This window comes from Pelobates fuscus, chromosome 1, assembly GCF_036172605.1.
Source record: "Pelobates fuscus isolate aPelFus1 chromosome 1, aPelFus1.pri, whole genome shotgun sequence".
Lineage (NCBI taxonomy): Eukaryota > Metazoa > Chordata > Amphibia > Anura > Pelobatidae > Pelobates > Pelobates fuscus.
In genome coordinates this window covers 193413368-193436467 of record NC_086317.1, presented here as the reverse complement: position 1 = coordinate 193436467, position 23100 = coordinate 193413368, and the positions used below count along the sequence as shown (strand labels likewise).

The window sequence follows — 23100 nt, the reverse complement described above, 5'->3', positions numbered from 1 at the left end:
TTCACGTTGTTGCGGCGCCTCTGATCTTCCAGCGCTGCAAATCGCTGTTCCGTCGTGGATTGTTGTGCTTTAAGCGTCTTCACCTCTTGTTGAAGCTGTGCTATGGTTTAGGCCTGGGTTTCAGTGGAGGCCTCCACTTTCCCTATATGACCCACTAGGCCCCTGAGGTCTGTACGTAGCTGGGCCACATCGGCCTGGATTATTTTCTGTAGGTCCCCCAGCATGTCTTTAGGCACCTTTGCCGTGACAGGCCTGGCGTCCCCTATTGTGGGAGCCTGCTGCGCTAACGGAGCAAACATACTGCCTGCATAGTGGTCTAGGCTGAGATCTTCTGAGGAGTCTGTATAGTCCTCTAGTTCAGCGGCCATTTTGGCTCCATGTGCGCTTTGCACCTGGCGGAACAAATTGCCAATGTTGACTCCCGGCTTGGGTTTGTCAGCTTTTTGCTTTTTCGTTTTTCTCCCCATGCCTTTTGTGGTCCGGTTGGGGGCTGTCACTCTTGTGTTTTCTGTTGGGAATTGTAAGTTTAATCAAATTGGGCGCAGAGCCCATCGAATGTGAGACCGTCTCGTTCTGCTCTGTATGTTATGTTTTTGTAAGTATTTATCCAATTGCAGTTTAAACATCTGTAGTGACTCTGACAAAACCACCTCTTCAGGCAGAGAATTCCATATCCTTATTGCTCTTACTGTAAAAAAAACTTGTCTTTGCCTTAGATGAAGTCTCCTTTCTTCCAGCCTAAATGTGTGACCTTGTGTCCTATGTATAGCCCTGTTTCTGAATAGATTTCCAGATAAAGGTTTTTACTGGCCCCGAATATATTTGTATAAAGTTATCATATCCCCTCTCAGACGCCGTTTTTACAAACTAAATTCGGGCCTTCCCTAAATATAAAGCAAATTATATATTAAAACGCTGGTCTGCATTTTGTCTTAAAAACCTTTACTTTTTTCATCTGCATAAACTCTAACATAATGTGACTGCTTTAGTAATATGAATGTTAGTAAAAGGATAATCACAGATGAAAAAAAATTAAAAAAAATACAACGATTTTGTGCAGAATATATTTAACTTACCAAGAGTTAAAAATGGGGTTTAAATTTTTCTCAGTCTGGTTTCAAGTAAAATTTTAACTCAAAAGTAAAATTGCTTTACCTCTTAGTAACTTATTAGAAGGTTTTTGGTTTCATTTATTCAAATTGCAGTTGAATGACATATGAACAGGTCCATTAGGAATGACACCAAACTGTTGCAAAAAGCTACATACCATGTCAATTTATTACATTATTTTCCCTCTGCTTCTTGACATAAAACCCTTCTTCAATCCATCGCCTTATAGACAGTCCCTTATGGTAGTTTTGTAATAGCAGCAACACTATATCTAGGAAGAGGACGACAAGGGAATTTATGCCAACTGCCCAATGATTTAACAACTTATTTGATGTAAGAACAGATAAATCTTGCAGGACGGGAACGGTTTAAGGAAACTGCAGATGATTTCAAGCATTGTTCACTTCCATATTCTGCAACTGAGATTCCAGGTCACTGTTTAGATTTTTCTTCCCATCTTTCTGCTTCTTCTGCTTCTTGCTTAGCTCCTGCTCAATTGGAGCTGGTTTCACAAATTTTATTACCTCCTTCAGGCCTGTAAGAGAAAGCGGAATGATATTATGCTCTGGAGTGGAGTGTGTTCTGTCACTTTGTCTTGGTAAACCAGCATTTATTAATCACCATGAACTTTTTATTTAGTTTTAACAGACATTCTTTTAAATTTTAGATAGCAAAGTGTACTTTAACATAGTTGTAGGGATCTAACGATTATCGGTATTTTCGGCAATATCGGTATCGGCCAATAAAGATACCGATATTGCTGATAATACATACCAGGACAGCCGGATGGATTACAAGCCCAGAGGTCCTGGGGGACCAAGCAAGCTCTTACTTACCTTCCCAGCAGCTTCCTTCAGTTCCCCTGTTTAAATCTCGTGAGTCCTGTGGCCGTCAGAGCGTTGCCACGGGCTACTATGGCAACGCTCCACGCGGCACACAGGCCGCGAGATTTACACAGGGGAACTGAAGGAAGCTGCTGGGAAGGTAAGTAAGAGCTTGCTGGGGGCCCCCACTGCACAGTCTATGCCACCGGACCACCAAGGAAAGCTATATCCCCCCCCCTCCCTGGCCATGTAACAAGCAGGGAGAAAAAAAAAAAAAAAGAAGCCCCCCCCATATTTTACACAAATTACATGCCTACAGAAACACACATTCTGCATTATACACACACACTACACAAACACACTGCTTTCACTATGCACACACACACACACTGCATCCACTACATGTGACATCTAGATTTTGTGCATTTACCTTTAGAAATTGTTTATTTTTTCAATATGGTAAATGTACAGAATATCGGTAAATTATCGGCTATAGGCCTAAAAGTTCACAGATTATCGGTATTGGCTCAAAAAAAAAAAAAAAATACATTTAAAAAAAAATTAAAAATTATATTGGTCGATTCCTACATAGTTGCTGTTCTATGTATATCCTTATATGGTCACAATTTGACGTAGGGATAAAATAACAAAACCAAGCCTATTAAAGAAAACGTGGAAGCTGGGACGGCATGTAGAATTGATATTGGCTGCCTAATTTACGCAGACCGGCACACAAAAGTCCAAATATCTCTGCTTGAACATACAGATATAATAAATAAGAATGACCTGCTGAATGTGTTCAAAAAACGAAATAATGAAAACACTGGTACCAAGTGGCAAATGTACCACATGTGGCTGAAATCTGGGGAGACTAGGGTATGTAGCACCTAGATGGTTGTTGATCATGCAAACAAAATCACTGAAATTTACTGTATGCCGCCACATGCAAGTATTCTACAGAAACTATATTTTAATGTTATTTATATAGTGCAAACAAATTCTGCAGTGCTTCACAGTGGGTGGACGAACAAACATATAGTTGTAACCGGACAAGTTGGACACACAGGAACAGAAGGGTTAAGGGCCCTGGTCAATGAGCTTACATGCTAGAGGGAGTGGGGTAAAGTGACACAAAAAGGTAAGGATAGTATTAGACTAATGACCGTTGCAAGAAAGGAATCAGTCCGGAGCTATTAACAGTTTAATTGATACGCTTTTATGAAGTGGGTTTTTAATGATTTTTTGAAGGAGTGGAGACTAGTTGAGCATCTAAAAGGACGAGGGAAGGGAGTTCCACAGGAACGGTGCAGCCCTCAAGAAGTCTTGAAGGCGAGCATCAGAGGTGGGAGTACGGACAGAAGATAGACGTAAGTCTTCAGCAGAGCGCAAAGGTCTAGGCAGGACATACTTGTGTACTAGGGAGGATAGATAGGTGGGAGCAGCATTATTTTTAGAGAGTAGAGATTTGAAAGCAAGAACCAGAATTTTAAATTGAGCCCTATATCTTACAGGAAGCCAATGGAGGAACTGACAGAAGGGTGAGGCGTGTGAGGTGCGGGCGGACAGGAAGATGAGCCTCGACGCCGCATTCATTATGGACTGTAACAACGCAAGTTGGAAGCACGTAAAACCACTGAGAAGCAGATTACAGTAGTCAAGGCTAGAAAGGACAGTGGAATGGACCAGCACCTTAGTCGCATCTGGCGTAAAGAAGGGTCGGATGCACACAATGTTTTTGAGATGGAAGTGGCAGGATTTAGCCATAGACTGAACATGAGGCATGAAGGAGAAGTTGGAGTCAAAGAGAACACTTAGGCAGCAAGCCTGCGTGGTGGAGCTGATGGTAGCACCGTTGACTTGGAGGGAGACAGACACAGGAGTAGCAACAATTGAGAGAGGAAAGACCAGAATTTCAGTTTTGGTCAAGTTTAGTTTAAGGAAGTGGGCAGCCATCCAGTTAGAAACAGCAGAGAGGCAGTCAGAGACACTAGTCAATAGGGACAGGGAGAGTTTAGGAGAGGACAGAGACTTGCGTCATCCGCATACAAATAATAATATTGGAAGCCAAAGGAGCTAATGAGCTTACCAAGGGAGGCAGTATAGATGGAGAACAGTAGGGGACCAAGAACTGAACCTTGGGGGACACCAACAGAGAGGAGTTGGTGAGATGAAGCAGAGCCAGAGAAAGAGCGCTGGGAGAGCACCAGGAGAGAGCAACATCTTGTAGAACGTCTAGCAGAGAGTTGGATTCGAGGAAGTCTGTCAATCTTGCATACAGAACTCTTTCAAGGATCTTGGATGCAAAAGGCAGTAGCTAGGTAGGACGATAGTTGGATGGGGAGTTAGGGTCAAGGTTGGGCTTCTTTAGAATTGGGGTTATAGTTGCATGTTTGAAGGGCGATGGAAATATGCCAGAGGAGAGAGAGAGATTGAGAATTTTATTGAGATGTGGAGAAAGAAGAAGACAGAGTACGGATGAGATGCAAGGGAATTGGATCTAGGGAGAAGGTGGTGGGGTGGGAGGACTGGAGCAGAGCAGAAACCTCTTCCGCTTTAGCGGGTGCGAATGAACATAGAACAGCAGAAGGAGTGAGGTTAGGGGAAGTATTGTAAGGGGAAAAAGAAAGATGAGAGATCTCTTCCCTGATTGTAGAGATCTTGTCAGTGAACTTAGTTAAATGTGTTAAACAGTTGTTTGGGTTCGCAGGAGAGTGTGGTTATGAGGGTATTGAAGTAATTTACTTTTGCAGAGGAAAGAGCCAAGCTGTATGAGGGCAGAATAAATTTATAGTGGAGAAAGCCAGACGCACAGTGAGACTTTCTCCAACAGCGTTCAGCAGTTCTGGAGCATTTTAAAAGCCATATAATCCTTAGTACCATGTTGCAATATGGAGGGAACTAAACAAAGAAATTCTTATACTATCTTCCATGAAGCTACTCACATTTTGCATGTGGGAAAGCTTACAGCAGCATAGGATTACTGGGAAATACATTTCTCCCATCAATTTTCCCATTATATACATCATGCAGAATTTGGTTTTATGCTGACAAGACTGCAAAAGAAACAACTTGTAATCGTGTACACCACTAGAAACATTGCTCTACCTACTCTTAACATTACCAAGAGCATTACAGCTCTGTCGTTGGCAAATCAGTGAAGTAAACGGTGGAGTATTGCAGACTAAAGATTATTTAATGATATTTCCTCTTTAAAGAGGTCCTGCCATCAGCAAATGTGTGGATGACTAGTCAAATATCTATTAACATGTAACCAATATGTTTTGCTAGAAAATTTACCAAAGGGGCATTAAAACTATAGTCACCCAGACCACTTCATCTCAATAAACTGGTCTGGGAGCAATGCCCCTGTTCTCTTGACCCTGAAATGGATAACACTGCAGTTTTTGAAAAACTGAAGTGTTTAAAATGCAGAAATAAGTCCTATGGCTATTAATATGACAACAGAAAAGGCAAATCCACTGCACTGACCAAGTAAAAATCTGTCATGTGACACGGAAGCCCAATTATGAGAAGCACTGGATTGTGGCATCATCGTATTTCCAATTCTAAAGTTTTCCTTTAACATTTTAGCTTAGCTCACAACACCTAATAATGCTTGGAACACAACCATATTTAGACACGGTTAATACCGATCATTGCAAAAAGAGTGTGCAAAGCAGTATTAGAAAATATATCTCTCTGAAATGAAGATTTTCAATAAGTAGGCCTCTCTGTAACACCAAACTAGAATTTGACCTGAGCACATGATTAAATCAGAAAAGTTCCTTCTTTTGCTACATTTCCATTTTTGTTTTGGTAAAGCAGCGTTTTATGCATAATTCCTGCAAGGACTCTCAGAAACAAACAACGCTCCACCTTGTATAATACAAAGCAGGATTAATCATTAGACCTGTGCAGAAGCATTTTGTCAAACCGCTGGGCACAGAAAGAAAACTTAAAGAAAAGTTTGACAAAAGCTACTGCACATTAAGAAAGAAAGAAAGAAAGAAAGAAAAAAAAGATTTAGGTTGCAGGTTAAAATTATTTCTGGGCTTGTCCGTGTGACAATGTATAAAGACTCTTTAGTAGCACATGCTTACCCCTTTTTTCTGGCACTATAGTTTCCCTTTAAGTAAACACTTTAATAGTTTACTATAGTGCATAAAACTCTAAATGTCACTCAGAGAAATTTACCCTTTATACGTGCAATGGTGTTTACAGTAAATTTTTAAACTGGTAGTTCTCATCCCTGTAATGTGCAAAGTATTTTAAAGTGTTTCATTTCTTAAGCAATATTTTACAAATATTTAGTAAAATCAGTTCTAATGTATGCACACACACAAAATATAGATTCTAGAGATGCCCCGAACAGTTCGCCGGCTTGTTCGCTGTCGCCGCGGCGGGCGAACATATGCGATGTTCGGTCCGCCCCCTATTCGTCATCATTGAGTAAACTTTGACCCTGTACCTCACAGTCAGCAGACACATTCCAGCCAATCAGCAGCAGACCCTCCCTCCCACCTCCATGACGAATAGGGGGCGGACCGAACATCGCATATGTTCGCCTGCCGCGGCGACCGCGAACAAGCTATGTTCGCCGGCGAACTGTTCGGGACATCTCTAAGTAGATTCTCTAAAAAGAATGGATGAAGATCTTCAGGGTGTGAATATTGTACTGCATAAACTAATGCAGTACTGCAGCATATAGTTTCACCTGAGTAACGAACATTTAAAAACACACGTAATTAGCAATGAAAACTACACAATTTTTTTTAAAATCTGATTCTTTCATTGATCTAATGCTATTTTGCAAGTATTAATAAATGTAACTTATAAAAAAAATCTTTTAATTAATTATTGCATAAAATTTACCTGGTGGCATGAAGTCCCTGAGCTTCTCTGGGACACTGATGCCCTCATCAGTCTGGTAGTTTTCTAAAATGGCACAAATTGTGCGTGTCGTGGCACACATGGTTGCATTTAGCATATGCACAAACTCTACCTGTTTCAATACAGAAAAATGTATTAAATTAAAAAAAAAAAATAATTTTGGAGACAAATCAACTGAACTTTGATGTTAACATGTACGTGAGCCAGCTGTTAATCCAAGGAGAAATCTCATTGCCATTAAGGAGTCAATAAGAACCCCTCTTTTTTTTGTGGTATAACTGGCCATCGCTTTAACCCCTTAAGGACACATGACATGTGTGACATGTCATGATTCCCTTTTATTCCAGAAGTTTGGTCCTTAAGGGGTTAAAAAAAAAAAAAATAAATAAATAAATTTAAAAGTTGAACTGTATGGACTTCAATCTTTTTTACTTTTACAATATAACATGCACAATGAAGTCTGTTAAATAATTTATAGGGAAAATAAATTCTGTCCAGTCCAGAATGATGCCCCGTCCAACTTTCACACTGTCTCTTGCCTACTTCAATTTGCTATCGAAGATTCAGACCAGGGCTCTAGATTTCCACTCACCACAAGCCACTGGCAAGTGAAAGATTACCCTGAGTATAATATGGCTTGCAAAGGCAAGTAACTTAAGGCCTGACTTGTAGCATAGGACTTCAAATTGTAAGCCTTTGCTCAGAGGATTTTGAGTAAAATTGCAGCTATATATTTTTTGGCTCAAATGGATTAATATCTTCTTTTCACATTTAAGACAATGGGAGTTGACCACTGACCCAGTTATTTATCAGGTGCCTATAGACAGAATAGGAACATCATAAACATTAGACTTCAGACAAATCCACACAAGAAATGGATTACAGGACCGAGCACAGCCTTCCCTGTGCAATGGACTCACTGACCACTGGAAAAAGTCTACTGAAGATATCAAAGAACAGATGACTGACCTATCTTACAATTGAAGACTCCATCCATGACCTAATGGCACGTACATAATTTAGATTCCTGTCAAAAAGACTAAGACTTCCTGGTTTAAACCTGAACACCAAAATTTTACCTTGTCCATCATCTTCTTTGTCTGTCCATAGCGGATACGCAACCTCCGTGCCTGATAATCAGTGCAGTTTGAACAAGAGACCAGCTCTCTGAACGCACCAGATCCAGGAAACCAGGCTTCCAAATCTAGCTTCTTACTGGCTGCATGATTTAATGAACCTTCAGAGGAAAACGTGGAAATTGATAGTAAAAAAGATGTGCAAGATTGCCCGTTGAGGCACTGTTACAGGCATGAAAGGGTACAAGCACAAGTAAAAAAACATATATGGCATAGAAATATGTGACAATTACAATCTGATAATAATTATCCTTACCTGAAACAATGTTAACAATGCGATAAGGGATACCCAGTGACTGATAGAATATTTCTGCTGTCTCTATCATTTCATCAAACATTTCCCAGGATTTGTTGTCATGAGGGGAAGCATAAACAAACTGTTCTATCTAAAAGAGTACAGAAAAAGAAATGCTGAAAACACAACTGATCAGAAGTTGAACATGCATGGGTGTTTCAGAAATGGGTAGATAGACACAAGAAAAATAGAATTAATAGTCTTAAATGGGGGCCGATGACATACAAAATAGGTACAAGAAAAAGTGAAAAGGAGAAACATAGTGAGAAATAATATAAAGTATTACTTTCTCAAACTGATGCACTCTGAAGATGCCACGTGTGTCCCGTCCATGGGATCCAACCTCCTGTCGAAAACATGTGGAAATCCCTGCATAGCGTATAGGCAAATCTTCAGGCTTTAGCCATTCATCCCGATGGAGAGCTGCAATTGGCTGTTCGGAAGTGGCGATCAAGTATTTCTCATCAATTGTGTTGTCGTCAGACTTCTCACTTCCCTTTCCAATTACCTGAACAAAAAGGATTAGTGCTTACTGAGGTTACCTCAATGCTTCTGAGCATAAATAAGAAGATGGATTTTGCCTTATGTACCCACACAGGAGCTAATGCATTACTTGACACTGATGTGGTTTTTATACATACAGTGATGACAGTAGTACTAGCACATAGAAGACCTAAATTCATGCTGCATTGCATCCAATATTCCTCTAGGGTTGATGTGGTCAAACAAACTCCCCATTTAATAAAAACAACGGACAGCAAGTGTTAGGCACATTCCACTTACATCTGTATTCCTGCATAAGAGTTATCTGGACTAAATATAATATTCTGTAATATGGTTTAACTATCCTGTAATATTGCTTACATTTTCTGTATTATTGCTTAACATAATGCTAACACACGGAAAAACTATGTAATCTTTGTAATTGTGTTTTGCGACAAGTTATTCTGTTACGCTTTCTGATTACAAAATAAAAAACTTAAATAATAAAAAAAAAAAAAGTTATCTGGAGAGAAGGTTGGGAAGTAATATTTTATTTTCTTGTAATAGGTAAGGCAGCACTGATTTCTAGACAACAAAAAAACATAATGAAACCAAATGAATGCGGCTATATTAAAAACATGTATAAAAGATAACGGTTATTTGTGATGTAACTATATATGTACCATGGAGACATACCTTATATAGCTCTTCATCAAACTGGCTAAGTTGAGCCACCTCCTGCATCACTTCCTTTCTCATAAAGAATGGTGTATATATGGGAGTGTACCCCTTTGATCCCAGAGTCTGCAGAGCAAACTGGATGATGGCCTGCTCCAAAAACACAAGGGGGCCCTAAAGAAAAAAAAAAAAAGTCTAAGTGTTACTTCTACAACTCAAAACAAGCCATCTTCATACAAATTACATAAAATTGTTAAGTGGATGTAAACTTACAAACTGTCTGCAGGGAAATCTGTCAAATTATAATATCGTTCAGGGTGCATTAAGATATATATATATATAAATATATATATATAAAAATATATATATATATATATAAAATATATAGTATCTTCAAAGAAAGCCAGCACGCAAGGTCTTATTCCAATTTAACTTTTCAATAAATCCAATAGTAATCGACTTTTCAGTTCATATCTCGAACTTTCATCATGTCCTGTGTATATGTTTGTTGTATATAGACCTTCATGCATATTCTGGAACTCTTGTGAATTCAAACGTTTATAATCTAAGAAATAAATTGTTTTACTCTCCTCTTCTAGCACAATCTTCTGCACTGTTTGCTTGTTTTCTTCTCTCCCCACTCACTCTGATCTTCACACCAAATATTTACGACCCTCTGCTAGAATGGTGTCTATTTTCTATCCAATCTGTGGCTTATTTGCACTCCTGTTGCTTAACCCCTGTATCACAACTCAACTTTGAATTCTATATGTCGTCTTTGCTCAAATGCTTTAGACTTGAGAAAGGGAGGTTCTCTCGAAAGCCATTACAAAATTCTGTTAATCCACTAAAGAAAGTCTTACAAGATACGAAGTTCATCTGTTATTTTACATCTCCATCACTGGACTAATACGGCTTCAATCTCTACTCTTATATATATATATGAAACCAGGGGGCTGCACTCACATGAACATGCATAAATGGGGTGCTGCTGGGGCCAATCTATACAATACACAAGATCCAGTGCACTCACGCATTCTCTAAACAGCAACTTCAAAGCTCAGATTTTACTTTGTTTTACATTGGGGCACTAAGTGCAAAAAGGGACAGTGCACCCAGACCACTTCAATTAGCTGAAGTCGTCTGGGTGCCTATAATGTCCCTTTAATAAAACCAGTTTTTGTCCCAGCATTACGTCTCAACTAATGTATGAGGGAGAGGGGTAAAGGCTATAAACACTGCTTTACTCTACTGCTATCTGCGAGCTTTAAATCACTGACTACTGCGCTCAATGGGATACTTCGAAGGGGAAAGGACAGCCTTGGCGGTGACACTCGAGTCCCTTACCGAGTGGTCCGCCATACACATGCAAACACATATATACATACACACACACACACACCCTTCACCTTTAAGAAGTATCCTCTGCTTCCAGCAACAACAGCTCCCTTTTCACCCTCAAAGCCATCAACCATAACTACGAGGTCCACATGTGAATATTTCTTTCGGCCCTCACATACGCCCCATGTGCGCTCCACTTTGTTGTCATTGTCCTGCAATGAAAAAAAAAATATAGGATATAATGAATAATAATAATAATAGACATTACTGCTTGTACCCCCCATGGAATATGGTTCTTGAATGACTAGACATACACTGACTAAGGGCTGATCACAATTATTTCACACCAGGAATACTTAATTTCTCCATCCAGTGCACACAACACTGCTCATATTCAGGCTGCATTATTCAGTTGTTAAAGTGGCATTAAACAAATCCCCTTTAAGTATTCTAGTATAGTACCTCATCATTGCTGATTGGAACGGATGGGTGCAGCAAGTTTCCAATTTCTCTCAAACTCTCAAACCGCTCAGCCTCAAGCCTTATTCGTTCTGTATCTGTTGCTTCTATGGCCTTGTCTATAAGGACTCGAAGTCGCTTAATCTGTGTTACTGTCATTGCCTACAAAAGAGTTAAAAATAAATTTAAAAAAATACGCATTCAAACAATACTGACCGGTTAACGCACTGTTACCTTAATGTATCATATCCTCTTTCCGTTTGAACAGAACTGGTTTGTGGTCTATTTGCCAAGAGCAGTTGAGTGCCATTAAGTTGACATAATTCTGCTGCTGCAGCTATATTGAACCCATACGGGTAATCACGAAAGGCTAATTTGATTATTTAAACTGAATTAAACTAGTCACCTGCCATTTGATTATCGGTTAAAATTAACCAAATCACTGTACATCACGGCTGATTTTGTTATTCACAAATAGCTGAAATGCAACCAAATTCCCTTAAACAGTTGATCTAATATCAAGCAAAGCTCACAAAAAAAATGAGATCCATTTCGAAATAAAGTCCAGAAACCATGGCTTTACGCAGTAAAGATTTTGTTGCTAGTGAATAGAGTGAAGCTTTATCAATATTTTACCCCCCCCCCCCCCCCCCCCCCGTTTTTTGCAAAATTGGATGTGCTTTAAACTGGGTCATTTTTTTCCCTTCTTTTAGATCAACAGCAAAAATACATTTGAGAAAGACTGAACTTGATGGACGCTTGTCTATTTTCAGCTATGTAACTATGTGTACACAGGGATTCAAACTGGAGCTTCACTGTAACTATACAAAAAAAACAAAACACCCAAACATTTTCAAAACTGCAAAAAGCGAGGGGAAAGAAAATGCTCAATGAAATCAGACTACAGCACTACAAACTAAAACTCGAAAAGGTGGGTAGAATGAAATCTTATTATAGCTAAGGTTGTCTACATATTTTATGTTGGTCTGAATACTGAACATGTGCATAGAAGTCTGATTACTCTACCTAGGTGCAATATTTCTAAACATTTTCTTTAAATGCTCAATAATATTAGAATATCACAACAAAAATGTTCTTACACCTAGAGTTTCTGCTGTTAATTGGTCCAGATTCTGGGCATTTTCTGGGAGTGCATCACTGTCACCCACCGGTTCTTTTTTCTGCAACACAAAAGGAAAAAATACCATGTATAACTGCAGATAAACACTTTAACATAAAACCACTGTGTTCATATGATATATAGTAGGAGTCAATAGTCAGGATCCACTAAAACTTTAATAATGTGAATGTTCATTGCATCATTACTGTCTTATATTACTATCACACGGACCATTTTAAAGTATATCCGTGATTTCCCTGTATAAATGTATGATATATTAAAAGATTACCAAAAATCAGTGTTTGAACAATACAGCGGTTTTGGTTAGTCACCCTTCCCTGTCCTATTTCATATTTTTAAAGAACACATTTTTACACCAACAGAAGTTCAATCAATTACAATTCACAAAAAAAGTGTAATACAATATCCGCTTTAATTCTGCATGGAGGAACTGAGTTTTATGCAACACTCCAAGGACCATACACACCTTCAATGTGTCCATTAGCTTCGGCCTTTATCTCCTCTCATTCAGGTTAACCCCTTAAGGACCAAACTTCTGGAATAAAAGGGAATCATGACATGTCACACACGTCATGTGTCCTTAAGGGGTTATTAATCTAACGTGATAAGCCCACCTGACTGCTAATTCTTGCCTCTACAAATATTTTTATTGTGGGATGTGCACATACAACATCAAAATTGTATGAATGAAGCAATTTGGGAATAATAGCTGTGTAACAGGTGCACAAAAGTTTAATTTTCGTATTTTCATGACTACTAAAGAGTGGAGAACTACATATACTACCAATCTCAGCTATTGAAAGTAAAAACAGGTTGCAAATCTGCAATAAATAAGGGAAATTCTAAAAGCATTTTTTTTTATTATTATCATTAAAGCATCTACAAAATGCATTAAAGGGGAACTGCCACTTGCCAGTATTTTTAATATTATGTTAACTTAACACCCAATATATACCAAATATGTATTTGTGAGGCGTGGAAAAAAACTGCAGAAAGCCAAATCCTAATCCTACAAATGGCGGGTTGGATCTCTGTCAAACACTGTTATACGCTCTGTCCTTTGAATTGTGCAGACAAGCATACAGAGAAGCGGAGATTGAAAACAATAGTGATATCTAAGGAAGTGTACTGTTCTAAAACGTGATCTAAAGTACAAAAAGTGTAGTAGTCAACATGGAATCCTGTGTCACCAGAATGCATGTACCATTGGTGACACCATTCCTTTTATATTTTTGCACCACTTTTTAAAACAAATACTTTGATAGCCCTTCCCATTGTTTCTATTAACACTACAAAGGGGAGTGTTGACGGAACATAGATACATGTGACAGAAAATCACTTACCTTCATTTTATCACCAATAGTTTTGCTACACAGGTTTTTCATTTTGTTCAGATTATCTGCTTGAAACCTGCCTGTAAAGACATAGGAATTACACAAATCTGTCATTCTTCATGCAGTAAAAGGAAATGTCACATAATTTCATCAAACATATAAACACTGAACTCTGGTAAAATCCTCCTTCAGGCTGTTGAAACACAATGTGAGCATGATGCAAAATTACATGGCGGGGGGGCGGGGCCGGGCCGCCGGGCCGACCAGACGCCATCTACATGGGCTCCAGCACTAATCGGAGCAAAAAAGCCCAAAATACCGATCCGGAACACCCAAACGCCGGGTATCGTGACAGTAGAGGAAGGGGAACAACCCCAGCTATCTATGGATGCCGACAAGACAACATACCGCACACAGGGTGAGCTAGAGAGGCCATGCCAGGCCTACACGCGGCAGAACACCCGACCGCCCGCAGCCAGCACACGCGGCACAATGCCACAGAAAGACACAGCCCCAAGACATCTGAACGGGGGACAAAACCGCCTAATGTGGGCTTGTCTCTGGCCCGGGGCACGGCCCTGCCCCCCCCCCTCTCGGCCGGCGGGGGTTATCCCGGCCACATGGCGGTGACCGGCGCCACAGGGGGAGCTCCCACGTGGGGCGCACGCTGGCCGCCTATACTGGCAAAAAGCTGTATGAGGAACAGCAAGCCAGCAGGAGTTGACTCTGAAGCGGAGAAAACCGAGTTATCGCGGGGAGGCACGCAGACCATGAACTAGCAGGGACAGCTTACTACTTGCAAAACAGCCCGCAGACAGCATTGGCGAGATGGCTCTAAAACCAATACGAGGAAAGTCACCTGCACCTATATAGAGACATTTCAGCATAACATATCACACCCTGAGGGCCACAGCGGAATTAAGCACAGGGGACTGACATGGACGGCTCGTGCAGACCCAGATGATGCTGGACAGTAGACGGACAATCCACAGGCTGGCTAGAGCAGTGAGTACCCCAGTCTCTGGGTATGGGGGGTCCCCAGAGAATCATGTCCCCACTGCCACGAGCCCTGTGAGGCAGGAGTGCACTGCCCTGCCGGCGGACCGGTGGCCAGGGGGGGCGGAGTACCAGCCTTAAGCGTGAGGCCGGCACTGGGAGAGACTTGGGAATGCTCGCTTCAGGGGGAACAACGTGACGCTGGGGAGGGGCAGGGGGCAGGAGAGCCGAGGACTTTGTGGTGGGGTCCAATCACTGCTCCTGAATGCCTACGGTGCCGCGGAGGACCCGGCCGGTGAACTGGGGCCAGCGCGGGGAGGACAGACAAAGGCTCGGCAACCTGAGGACTGCACTGCAGCAGAGACATGTGAGGCCTCCTTCAGCTTTTTACACAGACAACATATTATTAATAATGTTTACTCTTACCTGTTCTTATTCCTATACTGCACATTAGAAATTGTGAACACCAGACTGATACGCTACAAGATGACTCGTAAACATACACCTTCCACGCACCAAAAGGCGCTTTGAGTAAGCGCAGCTATACATACCCGACCATACAGCCTGCGCACTGCATTACAAAGCCTACCCACTATCAAAGATATGCTAAACCCATACACACCTAAACCTGCCATTGCTTAACGACTCAGACTTACACACCCCTGCGCAGGCAACCACACGAGATTCTCACCTGGCATGAGAGTGGGGGATCACAGTTAGCGTAATGAACACTACCACACGATGCCAGACAAATGCACAGCTTTGGCCACAAAAGAATTAAAGCATTCATGTTAACTATACTGAGTACAGCATGTTAAATGTATTAAACATGCCACCTCTCCTTATTGGGGGAGCCTGTCTGCATTCCATATAATTTGTTTGTTTATATGTTTTTTAAATGTTTTATGTATATAGACGCACGGATGAATCTAAAGGCTGTCACACTGTGATAAATAGCCGCTCGCTCTTTGACATATCGTAAGAGAACAATAGGAAGATAGTGCTAGCTCAAATACAAAACCGGTTCCTTATACTGGAAACTTAATCGCATGCTCAGATAGACAGAATCAGACTATGCAATAAAGTATAGGGTTATGCTTTTATAGATGTACTGCGCTATGTTTGATGATAGCTGAAACTCGCATGTTAGAACCATAACCTACGAGGTGCTAATACCGATCTCTATGTAAAGAGTCTGTTTATGTATCCCTTAGCAATAGCCTGCGTAATGTAGTAAGACCACTCAGCCTAACAGTGCATTCACCTGTCTCTGTATTGCTTGTTTATTCTGACTTCTATGCCTCTGCGCAGGCAACCAAATTTTATTTTTACCAATCCGTAAAATGTCTGCCTACGCATTCTTGCGTCTCTAATAAACATATTCAAAACAAAATTACATGGCTATACTTAGAACAAATGCAGACATATTAAAAGAAAACTGCAAGGACCATAACCACTACAGGTGCTGTGGTGATATGGTGCCAGGAGTGTCCTGGTACCGTCCTCCGTGTAAGCAGTCAAAGCAACGGTCTGACTGCTTACCTGGGGTTCGCAGGGCACCACTCCCTGCCTCTATGATAGCTGGAAGCTATTTGCCTGAGCCAAGTAGTGCAAGGCTTACCTAATTAACTGAGAACTATCAGCTGACACTCTCAGCCAATGATCTGTCACCACACTACATGGCTTTGTTAAGAAGTAGCAAAGAGAAGCTCCTATATGGAGTTTCTAAATCTCCATAGGAAAAGAAGAAGCAGGGAGCGAGGCCCAGCAAACGACAGGTAAAAAGTCAAACTGGAAGCAACCGGTTCAATTACTTACTTAAAGGGAATTATAGTTGTTATGGTTGTTGGAAATTTAGATGTATAAAATACAGTTAAAATAACCAAATTCCAACCACAATGGCAATTTCTAAAGACAAATATGGTCGGAATTCAGTTGGCCAAAGCAAATCCGTAGCAATCATCCAGATGCATGCTGTGCCTAGATTAAAAGTGGTGCTTTTGCATCCGGATCCTACACAAAGTATAGGATATGGAATGGGTGAGTTCCATTTACCTGAACCTACCACATGTGAGCGCCGCCATCTTTTTTCCAGCGGGTCCCCTTCAGAGCCAGGAGCCTACGTCACTGCTGTACTCTCACACGTGCATAAGAGTGCTGCATTGAGATATATGGAGGATCCCGCAAGACCACATGATCTTCCATAGATAAAGCCTATTCCCTAAAGCAGTCACTGGTGACTGCAGAGGAGGAGATTGACACATCTAGATGGGGATATTTCCACCCAGTGTCTAGAAGTGTCAGGTATAGGAGAAATACTGAGACAGTAGTCCCTACTTTGTCTCAGAAAAGGAAAAAGGACTGGAAAAGGAAAAATAATTTTTTTTGATAAAGCGCTAGTTCCAATAGGCAGTAAACACTGTAACTTGGATACCCCAACAATCCATGAGAGTATAGAAACGTAAAGCCCAAAAGGCGAAATTCATTTTGATTTTAGATTGTCAAGTATTTTACTATTTATTTGTATTGCTTATTTGGTAATTTAATTGAATTTACCTGCTACTCTCAAAACCCATGGAAACATTCACAAGAGCTGAGAACAAACATGCCGCCCGCATCGCCCTGGTGACACGCAGGGCAATCGCCGAGGTATGGTCCTTGCTCCGCATCCCGACACAAGACACAATAACAAGGAAAATACTAGATAGCTTACAAATGGATAAACTTACGGCACAAATACACGACACACCTAAACAGTTCCACAAAATCTGGGATCCCTGGCTAGATGGGGACACAACCATACCATGGTAACAACTCCGTGCGGACTAAACACCACCCTCCACAGAGAAAGAGACACCTGCGCACACACCCATTGGTGGTCAACCCCACACCACCCACCCAGCATGGTAAACAGGTGTAGACGCAACCAGCCCCTCCCCCCCACCCCCCGACATACGAACCTTGGTCCGGACAGCATACCCGAAATGAGCACACAATCGAAAATTGTGGAAGAGTGTGTGCGGTGATCGAACTGTGATTGACCAATACCCTGTATAAATACAATATTTCCATGTTACCAACACCAGTCTAACCTCCTCTTTTTTCTGTATACCCCTACTTGCTAAACTTAAATTACAAAACGAAAATGAAAATAAAGAATATAAAAAATATTTTTTAAAGAAAAACTGAATTTACCATATAATTTTTATTTATTTTATATTTTATTTTGGTCCTGCTTTTTATTTTATCTTAAACATCTTAATCATCCTGAAAAAACTGCTGGAATTACTACACCTTATCCACTTGTCCTTTCCTATCCCAGATGGGGATTGTATCAACCACGCTGTTACCTCCAAGCTTGTGAATGCTCCTTTAAATGCAAGTACATTTCATTAAAATTTACAAGCTATATTTTCACTTCAAATAGAGAGAACTATTTTTTGGTATTTTCTATTTTTATTATATGTATATTGAATTTACATGGAAGAAAACTCACTAAAACGAATATCCGTGAGCGGGTATCATACAGCTTCATGTTTGACTAAGAGCTAAACTGGAAGTTCTTTGTTTGGTAGTGTATTTTTATCTTCTTTTAATTAAACGTTTGGCTGTTTTATTGGATTACACAATTGGATTTGTCTCTACTTTTATATATCATGTGAGTCGCGCATGTTGTGAAGGTGTCACTATACATACCAGTGTTCCTAAAACAATTAAGAGTGTTTATTACATATCCAGTGACAAGGATATTATTGCCATACGCCGATACATGAGAGCTAATATATAGCTCAGTTTATTAGTGCATTTTTGTTATCTTATTCCTCACCTCTGTAATATACCAAATGCCATGCTTGCCATTTCATATCACGGTATCCAATAAGCTGGTGAACACACTAGAATACCTGCTGTACTTCATCTTCCCTATCAAGAATTCTGCTATCAATTGAATTTGAGACTATTCTGTAAATACTATTTTTTTATTATTAGTGCTGTTTGGTGCAACCTGTTTTTTTTTTTTTTGTCTCTACCTTTACTATGTCTCTTGACTGGGCTGGAATTTCAGTGAAATTTTAACAGTCAATATGAGTATTTTATAAAGATTGCTCATTGGGGATAAACTACTCATCCTAAAATATCCTGCTGGACAGTGAATTATAGGGTAAGATATGTCCCCACAGACCAGAAAAATGTTCCTGCTTATTTTTTTTTTTTTTTGCCAATTTCCCCATTATCTATATTATCCAATTACAAAATAATGAGTCGGATACTGAAAAACGAGAGAGAGCATGCACGGGTGTGAATATTTAATTTAGGTTCTGCTAGCAGAGAAAGGACTGTGGTTATATTTAGTCTACGTATTAAAGGGACACTATAGCTACCAGAACAACTACAGCTTATTGTATTTCTTCTGGTGAATATAATCATTCCCTTCAGGCTTTTTGCAGTAAACAAAGTCTTTTCAGAGAAAATGCAGTGTTTACATTACAGCCTAGTGATAACTCCACAGATGGCTACTAGAGGTGCTTCCTGGGGGAATGCTGCACACTGTGCAGTATCTCCTCCCTCTGCATGCAGAAACTGAACTTTCCTCATAGAGATGCATTGATTGGCTAGGGCTGTGTTTGACTTGTGCTGGCTCTGCCACTGATCTGCCTCCTTAAAAGTCTCAGCCAATCCTAAAAGGAACCATTGTTATTGGCTCAGGCCACCGCTTCTGATGATGTCAGAAGGCAGGGAGAGGCAGCAGATGCAGACTTGAATACAAGTAAGATGTTACTATATTGAGGGGAGGCATGGGGGTGGGTCCAGATGGTGATATTAACACTATAGGGTCAGGAATACATTTGTTCCTTTAACCCCTTAAGGACCAAACTTCTGTGTCCTTAAGGGGTTAAAGGGACACTCCAGGCACCCAGACCACTTCTGGACATTGGAGTGGTCTGGGTGCCAACTCCCACTACCCTTAACCCTGCAAGTGTAATTATTGCAGTTTTTCATAAACTGCAATAATTACATTGCAGGGTTAACTCCACCTCTAGTGGCTGTCTACTAGACAGCCACTAGAGGTCACTTCCTGGGTTCTAGCACAGGAAACCTGTGCTAGAGCGTCGCTGGACGTCCTCACGCTGTGTGACGACCTCCAGCATCGCTCAAAACCCCATAGGAAAGCATTGAAATTATTTTTCAATGCTTTCCTATGGGGAGACGTAATACGCATGCGCGGCATTTCCGCGCATGCGCATTAGGTCTCCTCGGCCGGTGGGCAAGATCAGTCTCGCCCACCGGCCGACGCAATAAAAAGGAGGAGCATCGCGGAGGAGGAGACAGCGGCGAGGGACATCACCGCTGCCTCAGGTAAGTCACTGAAGGGTTTTTCACCCCTTCAGTAACCGGGGATTGGTGGGTGGGAGGGAGAGGGACCCTCCAGTGCCAGAAAAACGGATCGTTTTTCTGGCACTGGAGTTTCCCTTTAAAGCAGGGGTAGTCAACCTTTTAATACCTATCACCCACTTTTGTATTGTTGTTGATGGTAAAATTTCCTTACCGCCCACCAGTGCCGCAGTAACTAAATGTTATAGCGCAATTGCAATTTTTTTTTATATATGTATATTAAATGTATCTATTTTTTTCTTTTTTCTATTGTACATTTTTTTTCTGTGTGTCTGTGAGGTGCCATGTGTGTGAAGGGGCAGTGCGTGGGTGTGAGAGGTGTAGAGTGTGTTTCTGTGTGAAGGGTGCATATGGTCTATGCTGTGTGTAGGTGAGTGAGATGTGAAAATCTATCTTAAGGTCACGCCCCTCCCAGAGCGTGTAAGTGTTGGAGAAAGAGAGAGAGCGTGTGTGTGTGTGTGTGTGTGTGTGTGTGTGGTGCATAGAGTCTATGGTGTGTGTAGGTGGGGGAGATGTGAAAACTTATCTAAATGTCTCCCCCACCCATCTTCTTACTTTTTTACCAGGTAGAGGAAACATAATGCTGCAAGCCCTGGTGGTCCAGTGGTAACATGTTCACTTTGGCCTGCAGCTCCTCCGGCTGCAAGCTGGCCCTCCTGCGAGCACAGCACTGAATCAGAGCGTTGCCATGGTAACATGCGGCAACGTCCCTACCAGCCTGCTCGAGGGAGCCTCCCAGGCCCTTCCTTCCTCTACTGGAACTAAGTGCCAGCAGGCCCACTAGTGGGCCGTAGGGACCAGGTTGACTACCCTGCTTCAAGTTCCCTGAAGTTCTTTATGTGTCTGGAATCAGTGAAATGTGTGGCATTTTATGAAAGTGTGGATTTCAGTAGAATGGAATTGTCAGGCATGTATTACAGCTCATTGGAAAGCTGTGATCACAAGCGTGCTCATGGCTTCAGCAGAATAAGAAGCCTCTGATTGGAATATTTTTGGGAAAAAGGAGATGGCTTGCAAAATATACATTCAAAAGATCTGCAGCTTTTGGAAGCTGTTTTAGATATATCCCCAGAAAAAATGCATAATAAATAAATGCATGCATGATTTCATTAGTGGTAAATCTACTAAATAGTAGATTGTTAGTTTATTTTTACAGTGGAGTGTACCTTAAGGACCAAACTTCTGGAATAAAAGGGAATCATGACATGTCACACGTCATGTGTCCTTAAGGGGTTAAAAAGCCAGGAAGTTTAGTATGAAGATATTATTGTTATATATATGCATATATTAAAAAGGGTTTATGCACTATACCGTGAAATAAAAAAAATATGTCAAAATGTAGGCTGTAATAGCCAAGTTTGAAATTTCTTTCAAATATTTAGTTTTTGGCTAAATTTTACAATTCAGTTTAAAACTTTCCTACAGCTCACTGCTTAGTGGTGGAATTCTATAAGTATGCAAGACTAGTATTCCAAATAATACAAATCCTGGACTTTAGCTAAAGTTTAGTATTTTTTAAATTACTTTATTTAATGGACAATAACCAACCTATACTTTATTTACAGACCCTCATTTTTCAGAGAACATGCTCTGCAAATTCATTACATTACATACTTTTAAGTGCTGGCTCCTCATAACCAAAATACGAGGAGGTTGGCCATCAAACTATCATGCTACAGACAAATCAGGAATACATCAGGTACAAAGGGAATGGCTGAGATTAAATAATCACAAAGTCAACAGTCCAAACACACTTTTACCAGTTTAATGAGTCATCGCTTAAAAAGATACAGTACCAATCAGGTTAGGGGGATATATGTTTTAAGCTGCTAAGAGATGAGTTGTCCTAATGAAGTGGCAAAGGGCCGATCTTACTGGGACTCCACCTCCTCCCCGCTCTCTCCTTGCTGCAGTATTGCATCAGATATAATAGCACATGGACCGACCAATTCTGACATAGAAGCACTGCTAACATTTGACAGACCTCTCTATTCCCCAATAAATTCAACTGCATGGCGTATATATAGTAGAAAAACGTTGTGTAAAAATCTCGTTATAGACAAACAGACATAATGTTAGAAACCTCAGCATTCTATGTATACATTGAACATTGATTGAAAAAGCAAAGCGGCTGACAGACAAGGATCTAAATAGGGGACCTTTCACACAGATCTGTAAATATATGAGTTGTCAATATTGTTTGTGCCCCATTATATATGCTGAGAGCTTATGGTATACAAAATCATGTGGCAAAAATGACACATGAAAACCAATCCCCTATTGAACCGTGATGGGAAGACATATACTGGGATATGAGTAAGGGTTGATCTGATGATCTGGCTTTCCATACATTGTTAGATTGCATGCTCACTGACCCAGGCTGGGTACTTGCATACTTACATTTCCTCCATGCTGTGTCTGAGGTTAGCAGGGCCTCCACCAAAGCAGGATCTTTAAATCTCTTCCTTTGAGTTTCTCTCACAAGCTCCGGGTTTCCTCCTTTGTCCTCCCGGAATAGATCGAGATCCAGAACCATCTTAGCGGTAGCGGTGAAGGCTAATGGCTGAATAGATTGTTCCAGCAGCCGGTATCTGTGCTCCCCTTGTGCTACCTCCGGATACGCCGGTCTCTTTACAGGGACGGAGCAGACAGACTAACCGCATGCGCAGTCAGTGACGGTGCTTCCCCAGTGCTGAGCGCATGTGCGCTGGGAGAAGTCTATGCACTGAACGCTTCCTTGGCAACCCCCAAACAGCAACCTTGGCAGGAGAGGAGACTCGATGCAATGTGTCATCTGGGAGTTTAATGGTTATTGGCTATCTAATAATGCATTTATACTGCTTTAAGAAACTTATCATGATGGGTCTGTCAAGTATGCTATACTGAATCAAAATTTGTGGCAAGAGTTAGATTGTTGAAATAACTAATTGTAAAGAGCTGCAGAATAAGTTAGTGTCCCTACTAGACAGAATGACTCTATTTAAGAGGGGGGGGGAGGGGCAATATATACTGGGAATGTATT

General features: G+C 40.9%; 1 protein-coding gene across 1 annotated transcript; it reads right to left on the bottom strand.

The window, feature by feature from the left end:
- Nucleotides 1-1488: 1488 nt before the first annotated feature.
- Nucleotides 1489-22706, bottom strand: SARS1 (seryl-tRNA synthetase 1). The gene is made up of 11 exons (XM_063453194.1): nucleotides 22479-22706; nucleotides 13701-13771; nucleotides 12317-12397; nucleotides 11220-11378; nucleotides 10826-10969; nucleotides 9435-9590; nucleotides 8542-8763; nucleotides 8217-8346; nucleotides 7904-8061; nucleotides 6807-6936; nucleotides 1489-1645 (listed from the first exon to the last, which is right to left on the bottom strand). Exons 1-11 carry the CDS (start codon nucleotides 22612-22614, stop codon nucleotides 1500-1502), a joined length of 1533 nt encoding a protein of 510 aa, XP_063309264.1. The 5' UTR covers nucleotides 22615-22706; the 3' UTR covers nucleotides 1489-1499.
- Nucleotides 22707-23100: the final 394 nt, after the last annotated feature.

Coding starts and splice junctions, on each gene's coding strand:
- SARS1 (XM_063453194.1), bottom strand. CDS start 22,614: ATGGTTCTGGATCTCGATCTATTCCGGGAGGACAAAGGAGGAAACCCG. Junction 8,764..9,434: donor TTGATGAAGAGCTATATAAG/GTATGTCTCCAT, acceptor CTTTTTGTTCAG/GTAATTGGAAAGGGAAGTGA. Junction 8,062..8,216: donor CATTGTTAACATTGTTTCAG/GTAAGGATAATT, acceptor TTTCCTCTGAAG/GTTCATTAAATCATGCAGCC.